General features: G+C 43.0%; 1 protein-coding gene across 1 annotated transcript; it reads left to right on the forward strand.

Moving 5' to 3' along the window:
* Positions 1-1,009: 1,009 nt before the first annotated feature.
* Positions 1,010-7,899, forward strand: LOC306783073 (argininosuccinate lyase-like; the record flags this gene model as incomplete). Its single annotated transcript, XM_079276603.1, has 11 exons — positions 1,010-1,062; positions 5,202-5,279; positions 5,368-5,420; positions 5,550-5,612; positions 5,704-5,818; positions 6,240-6,324; positions 6,726-6,785; positions 6,885-6,968; positions 7,064-7,144; positions 7,522-7,628; positions 7,755-7,899. 11 exons carry the CDS (start codon positions 1,010-1,012, stop codon positions 7,897-7,899), a joined length of 924 nt encoding a protein of 307 aa, XP_079132729.1.
* Between the last annotated feature and the right edge of the window lie 655 nt (positions 7,900-8,554).

Consider the following 8,554-nt stretch of genomic DNA (forward strand, 5'->3'; position numbering starts at 1 on the left):
GTCCTTCTCCGTCTGTCTTTGCAGCCGGCACATTCTGTGACACCTATAGGCCAAAGGATGTGGTCTCAGCAATTTAAAAAAAAACGGAATGAAACCCCGTAGGAAGTGTCGATCGAGCAGAAAATTGCCCTTGGTGGTCCCTTAAGTGAGTCTGGGAAATTAGGTAGCCACAGAGGCTCCACTTAGCAGCTCACCACACTCAACAGGTGTTTGTATACCACTTTTACCTTTTTATTCAGTTTTTTTGGGCTGGCATAGCCGTAGGGCAAAGAACCCTCAGTGACTCGACGCATTCCTCTCCCACTGTATTGCCATTTAATGAAAGATGAGTTTCTGCTGGCCAGTGCGATATCGCTGCAGGCCATTCCCACACACGAGGAACAGCTTGGCCTGATTTTCCAATGGCCTTATTAACTGTCACGAAGTTGTCACTGTTGTGACAAATCAGACCGCGCAGTGTGTTGTGTGGCCAAACAAAGCGGTTATTCTTCACCCATTTTTCGAAAGCACACATATTTCAACAGCATTTGACAGGAAGGAAGTAGCCCGTGCCCAACTGCCTTCCTCTCTCTGCTGACAGTGCTTTAAATGTGCTCGAGTAAATGAATCAGCACACACACACACACACACCCACACACACACACACACACGGCACACATGTGTCACATGCTCATTGACCTGAATTAATATGCATCAAATAAACATTTTGACTGCTCCATCACACTTCATAAACCGGGTGACAGGTGGGAAATATGGCGTGATTTTATTACGCCGATTTCATTTCCTGCCAAGCGTTTCTAATGGCGGCAGGCGCGACGAACAGACCCGACTCTAAACGGGGTTCATTGAAACTCCGCTCTGCGTTCATGCCTCCCTCCCAACCCACCCCAGAGGGAATCTTAATGTTCTCGTGTAAATATCTTTTTGATGAAGTCGTATAAGATGTGATTACTCTTAATGGGCCAATCTGCTGGCACCCTGCTGTAAAACCCTGCTCATGATAGCGTTAATGCGCGCTAATGTGGACCACGTCGCCTCTCACCTAGTTGGAGACCACACAATGTGAGTGATGATACGGCGCCTCTGAATTCTGTAAGCTTCCTGATTGATGAGGCTGTGATAGACTTTGAGATGTCACAGTTTCTCAAATAGCAGGATGGCACACTGTTGATGAATTTTTTTTATTTTTGATTCATAGAAATCCCATGATATTTATTGCACCTGTTGCAATCAAGGCGAAAACACGTAACATTTGCTTTTTAGCTTCATTGAAACAAACAAAGAGCCAAAGAGCAGCATATTAAGGCTGGCAGTGTTTGAGAGGGTTGCCTCTCAGCGCAGTGTTGTCATGATAGAACGTCCTTCAAATTCCCTCTGAACGCTGGCAATTCATCTTGAAAGCTGTTCATATTTTCTCTGGCGCATCTTTCGAGGCGGTAGGGAAATCAATGGCTAAGCTAAGTAATGAATTCCTATTGGCCTGCAGCAGCATGTGCACTGGCGCTGCCACTGTGTGCAGTGGTACTGAGAGGCTCTGGAAAACAATTTCACTTCTCACGGATGAGCCATAATTCACCCCTTACACAACACTCTCACCATGACATCCTTATCAATACAGCATGCTTCCAATGGTTACCACTTCCTGATTTGGCTCCGGACAAATTATTTTTGCTCACAGCGCCATTCATCATTTCCATTGCAGTTAAACGGGAAAGGTTTCACAAAAGAGGAACACATCCTTTTCTCGGAGATATATTCTTAACTGCAGCCTTGTTTGACTGAATATTGTTTTGTACATGTTGGGTGAATTTTGAGAAAAAACTCAGTCCAGTGTTGTAAACTCTTTCCAAAAAAAGGTATCGAACAGCACTAGCTCCAAAAGTAGCAAAGCAAAAAAGTTCTTCACCCCTCCATCCAAAGCCACTCCCCCAAAATGATCATCATGAACTTAAACAACAAACATGGCTTGTGCTCGTACTCACAACTGTTAAGCTGGCAGCTTGCTGAAGACTCCTGCAGCGCACAATGAGTGCACAAAGGCAGACAGGCAGGCAGCTAGACAGGCAGGTGGGCCGTCCAATTACCTCATTCTTTCTGACTGAAATGATTGGACGGGCTTATTTCAGTCCTACATCTGCCACAGATATACTAGTTTTTTTAATTGTTGTGGCGGAGCATTTCATTTGTTGATTGCTGTTGGGATGTAATGAGATCGAAGATAAAGCTAATTAGTTAAAGTAAGGAGTGGTTCCTGTCGGCCAATCACTCAGCTTGCCTGAGTTTCCTTTTTCCTCTTTAAATATATATTTATTTTTTTATTTTACTGAAAAAAACATTTGGTTGTTCATGTACAATTTTGCATTTGTAAAGCTGCATTAATCAACAGTTGTATCTGAACAATGGGTCAAATAACTACTTGTTGTGTGAAAGGAGTCACAACCGTTCCTGGCTCTGTGGTTCCCTTTAGTTCTACAGAACATTTTGTTGTCTTTCAGCACATTGTTCTGGGCCGCAACTTTACTGCTTTGGTGTGTTTGTTGCGATCAACCTTGGTTTCCAGAAAGAAAGCTCTGATAAACCCACTGTAGTTACACTCCCTCAGCTAGTCCCACTGAAGTTGGTGACTAGCTCGTGAACACAGCGGAGAAATCAGCAGCTAAAGCTAATTATTTCCCTCAGGAGTGGGGTGGATGGAAACACAACTCCGTATCAATGCTAATGTTGCGCTGTGTCAGCAACATTCATAAAAAAAAAGCAAAGGGTTTGTTCAACGTGGGTGTAATGTTGATTCTGTGGAGCTCTCCCCCTTAATGGGGACAAAGGAAACTATCATTATTTATTCATTTAATATTTTAAACATCGTGTAATCGCCTTGTGGCATTAAATGCTGAGGGATTGAATGTAATCTTTGGTTTTGCATAAAAATCTGTGAACAGCAAAAGCTTGGAAAATGGGGCACACAGCACTGTAGCAGGTAGGAAGCCCATCATAGCTTTTAAATTGCCATCATGCAAAGCACAGACAATGCAGCACACAGCTCATCCATAAAACACAAGCCGAGCAGCGAGCAGCATCACCCACAGCACAGCGGACAGCAATTCATGGCTGCGAGGGTGAGTCTTGATAGGATGCTTTGGTTGGGAACGGACGAACAAATCACCTGCATTTTGCTCCAGACTTGGACCTGAAAAAGCAGCCGACAAGTGGGAGGGTGAACGCTGGCAATGTTTTATTTTGGTGCGATGTTTTTGCAGTCACTTGCAGACTTTTAGCACACAGTTTGTTTTCAAAACTAAATAGGATTTGTTGCGTTGCATATGCGGTTCTCTTCACTTGTGTGGTGAGCAACCATTTGGTCATCGCCCACTGAGAGAGATTTAAGGCTCAAAACAGCCGCCAGTCCACGAATGCAATCATTTACAGTATGCACACACCTTTCACACACAGACATGCATTCCCTTTAACAGTCAGCAGACACATATAAACACATGTATAAATGTGCTTCAATCAAATTGTCACACAAACTTAATTAGATATCGAATCCTCCTCTCCTTTCAGATTCATAAGCAATATTACATTTTCTATCATATCAGAAAATGTCATCAGGTTGTTTGCATTATGAGAGGAGCACATATTGAAACACTTTGGGAATACAGTGGACAACATACAGGACAACAGTAACAGAAACAACAGTCTGCATGTAACACGCATGTCAAACTTTGAATCAGGAGTTCCATCATTAAATATGTTTTATGCTAGCCAGGGTTTGGAGCTGCTACACCATAACCTCCTGCATGCTGGTACCCTTCATGTTATTTTTCATCCCTGCCCCTCAGACAGCCAGAGTCCACCACTGACTGAGAGGGCTGCATTTTGTATATTGTCTGTCACTACTAAATGTATAATTTGCTAATGGGGGTCACACTAAATTTAATGAAAGCCATAAATGGAATACCCCCCCCCCCCCACACACACACACACATGTCAACCTCTCCTCTGTGATCTGTGGTACCCTCGAGCTAAATGCTAAATGTTGCATCTAAATCATTGATTCTACGGTTGCCTACACCTGCAAACCTCACACTCTTATATTTTATTTAAGGCGTTCCAGGGCAAAAATAAACCATGCAAGAGTCTGCGGATGCGCACATACACACACACACACACGGACATTGAATGTGTAGCAGCTACCATTACCATGATGAAAAGTCATCTCTTGGTGGCCTTTGATCTGCTGTTTCTCTGCATCCTGTCAGTGCACAGAGCTGGAAAATGAGTCAGCGGCACAACAGTCCTGAATAAAGTATCTCTGCATGGATTCAATAATTCTATTTCAAAGCCCCAGCTGAGCTGAGACAAGGCAGGCTTGGTTTGACCGATGGATCTGTGACTGTACGTGCGGGTAAATCATCTCCAAGATCATTGCTGGGCTCCACATGTGATCCAGTTAGTGGAATGAAGCCACGCGGAGAGACATTTTATACATTGCGGTTGAGCTAATTCAGCTGAGGTGATGGGGTCACTACAGTGTTAAAATAGCTGCGTACATTAGATAGTGACGCTATGGATGACAGTAAGTGGACATTTATGGACTGAGCAGTACTGTGGAAATTCCTAGGCTGTCATAAGGCAACGGACCGTGATGCCCCTCAGGGTGATCCCAGTGGAGTTCTTTATTCTTCAGAATGGGCAGTATAAGATAGTAAAGTAGCATAGTATGGCAAAGTCGAGGAGAGTGGTAAAGCAACAGTCTATTCAAGTTTTTCACCGTATACATTTTCCACATTCAAGCAGCACCAGGCAAAATTGGAAGTGTTCCCATAGTCCCTTCGAGGCATTTTGAGTGTGCAGCCAGACCTTTAGGCGGATGTTTATGAGGGAAAGAAACGAGAATATGATTTCCACAAGTTTTGCACAATGTGTTCTCTAAGTTATGATGGCTCTGGAACTAGAGCCAGGACTTTGTTGTGGTTTTAAGCCACCTTGAACCTCTGCAAGGTCTTGAGCAAGGTTTGATTTTGATGCCTCTGACGGTTGCCACAGCAGTTATTATCCAGCAGCCATGAATCATGACATTTAGCTACCACACTGAGAATCAAAGAAAAAAAACTATTCCACTGCTGAATATCAGGCTGTAGATGTATTGTTCACGTCATTCTCGTGCGTTTGTTTCCCCGCTCGCTGGTCGAACCAACCCTCAGTCATGCCGTTGCTCTAAGCAGAGATGTGGACCGACTTCTGGAGATCAAGAAAAGAGTGAATGTTTTACCTCTCGGCAGGTACGCTGTGAACACACGCTAACTATCCGACACTGAGTTTCACCCACAGAGAGGAGCAGTTAATGAGAATGATTCTTGTTGTTTTCAGCGGGGCCATCGCTGGAACACCTTTTGACATCGACAGGGAGCTACTGCGGAAAGGTCAGGCCACTTGTGTAAAATACTGCAGGATTAGTACTCTCCTGTGAGAAGTTGCAGCTGTCCTTTTGTGTCTTGTTTATCAATGAAATACATATTTAAAAAAAAACTGAAACGATGTCCTTTCTGTAGAGTTGGAGTTTGATGGCATCAGTCTTAACAGCATGGATGCCACGGGCCAACGGGACTTTGTTGGTACCTGAACCATACGTGTGTGTCGGCACTCTCATCCATTAAAATGAAAGAGTCTTTCCTAAGTGACCTCATGTTCTGTGTGTTTCTTTAGCGGAGTTCTTGTTCTGGGCTTCCTTGTGTTTGACCCATCTCAGTAAGATGGCCGAGGACCTGATGCTGTACAGCACGAAGGAGTTCTCCTTCGTCTCGCTCTCTGACGCTTACAGGTCAGTTCCCGTTTTGTATTACGTGGTCCTAATTTACAGTTTACATTTGGAAATAACAATAAATATGTTAAAATGTCTGGGTGAATTCTAACGGTGAGTGATGTTTGTCAAACAGTGATTACTGCACTTGATGATAAATGTGTACATCTGGTCATTTTGACAAAAATACATTGTATTCAACTACTGTTTAAACCTCATGTTGCATACTGTATGGTGGCAAATGAAAATATGAAATCATTGCTGTCACTGAAGTTGTCCACCTCCACTTTCAATCTGGCCTTGTGAAGTTCATTCTGAGTCTTAATGCTGGTGTTACTGCTGTGCTGTACTCTTCATGAAGCCCAGTCATTTATTGAGCAGTTGAAACTCGTGTCGCCCTCATATTCACTCCTCTATATTTCTATACTCGTTGTGTATGTAGCACAGGCAGCAGTCTGATGCCCCAGAAGAAGAATGCTGACAGCCTGGAGCTGATCGGGAGTAAAGCAGGACGCGTCTTTGGCAACGTAACACCTCCGACTAAAGATACTCTTTGTTAGATCGTCTTGTTTTTCTGTTCATTGAATGGCCCACGTTGGCAGTTATGTTGTGTCAGCAGAGCTCACGTCCACTGCCTTTTTTGATCAGATGGTGTAAAAAAACAAACAAATGATGCTGAAATGGCTCCTTTAAAAATAAAAGGTGATATTTTGGTATAATTTCTGCAAGCATGTGATCATTGCAATTAGTGCAAGTGAAGACCACATGTCCCATAAATGCTAAACGTTGCTTCCTGTTGCAACAATGTTGCTTATTTCTATGCTGTTCTCTTTCACTGATTAGGAAAGGATTCGTGTGTAAAGCTAATGTTGTATTTTTCTGCAGAATCAAAGCTGTCTTGTCAAACTGTTGACTGTCTGTATTTCAGTGTGCAGGGTTCATGATGACTCTGAAGGGCCTGCCCAGCAGCTACAACAAAGACCTGCAGGTATGAAAGTGTGTCTTTGTGAGCTTTCACTACATTGTTTCTCTGGATATTTCCTCTCTTAACTTTTTTTGTCACGCTGTCCTCGTCATCCTTCACCAGGAGGATAAGGAGGCCATGTTCGACTGCTATGATACGGTTCACGCGGTGCTGCAGGTGACAACTGGAGTCATGTCCACTCTCAAGGTCAGAGACTTCAGTGTTGATTATTCTGAAAAACTTTGTTGTGGATGCTTTCTTTTACTTTGTATAAAAACCTGACCTCTCTCTGTTTGTTTCAGATTAACCAGAGTGTGATGGAAGCCGCCCTCAGTCCGGACATGTTGGTTACTGACTTGGCCTACTACCTTGTGAGGAAGGGGGTGAGTGGTGTTTAGGTATACTCCCATCCAAATGTAAATTGTAAGAAAAGTAATTTTAACGACATTTGATTCAAAAGAAAATAAAAGACGATGTTTGTTGAATCAAACAGTGCAATGTTCTTATTCTTGGCAATATTCTTAAAATGCTGTCAAGATTATATTAAATCAGATGGGTACTCGCGTTCATGCAGACTGTTCCACTAAGTGAGAAACAACATCTTAGCTACGTCAAGGCTTTTCTGGTCACTCTATTTAACAACAACCACAGAGAACAGGTGGATGTAAAATGCTTTATATGTGAGATAGCTATAATATTTGACATGGTGTTACGTGTATTTGTGTGTTGTTGTGTAACCGTGTGTTCTTCTGTGTTGCAGGTGCCGTTCAGAGAGGCTCATGGTATTTACGGTAAAGCTGTGTTTGCAGCTGAATCCAAAAATATCGCCCTGAATCAACTCACTGTGGGTGACCTGAGTGCTGTGAGGTGACTCTCTTCTTCTCATTCTCACACACACACAACCAGAAAGAATAACACCCATTGTTTAATGGAACAGGATTTTCTACAACAGCCACTTGGATTTTCTCACATTGGCCCTCTCTTTTATCTCAGCCCTCTGTTTGGAAGTGACGTGTCGTCGGTGTGGGACTACAGCAGCAGTGTGGAGCAGTACAGCGCCCCCGGAGGCACGGCCAAGAGTAGTGTTACTGCACAGGTAGAACACCTGAGGACCTGGCTTCAGAAGCACACACAGTGACCTCGACCTCATCTCACTTCAGTCTTTTGAATCACGTTTAGACTGCCACAATTTAGATTATTAGCAAATGTCAGATTGAGGTCAAATGGACGTATTTATGACTTATGACTTGAGAACCATGTTGCCTTTCAATTGTCTCCTCTCTTCTTTTTAAGTACCATAGCTATGATGTTTCAGTTGATCATGGACCGATCATAAGGACCCGACAATAAATAAATGTTACTCAAACTAGCAGTGTGTTACAGGTTGATCCATTGAAGCAACTGATTTCCACCACACAGACTCAGGATGCTGCTTAATCCCAGATAGGCTCCTGTTAACTAATGAAAGTCATGAGAATGGTTTCAGTGATCCGTCTGCCCAAAGATATAACAGCAGGTGTGGTTTGGTTAATTTAATGGTAACCTACATACCGGTACTATCACTGTCAATTTAGAGTTCATGTAATAAAACTCACCTGTTGATGAGCTCCACACAAAGCATGTTGTGGTGACGTAAAGCAGATTTAGTTTAATCGGATATATATTTAGTTTTATAGGTTCTATTCAAGTTTTAGGCAAAAGTGCAAAACATTTCACGGTGTTTGTACAGAAACACTCACTCAGTGATCAGTGTCAGACTAATGACATGAAATCCACGATTGGTGCTTCAAACA

This window comes from Melanostigma gelatinosum (assembly GCF_949748355.1).
Source record: "Melanostigma gelatinosum genome assembly, chromosome: 10".
In the NCBI taxonomy this organism is placed as follows: Eukaryota; Metazoa; Chordata; class Actinopteri; order Perciformes; family Zoarcidae; genus Melanostigma; species Melanostigma gelatinosum.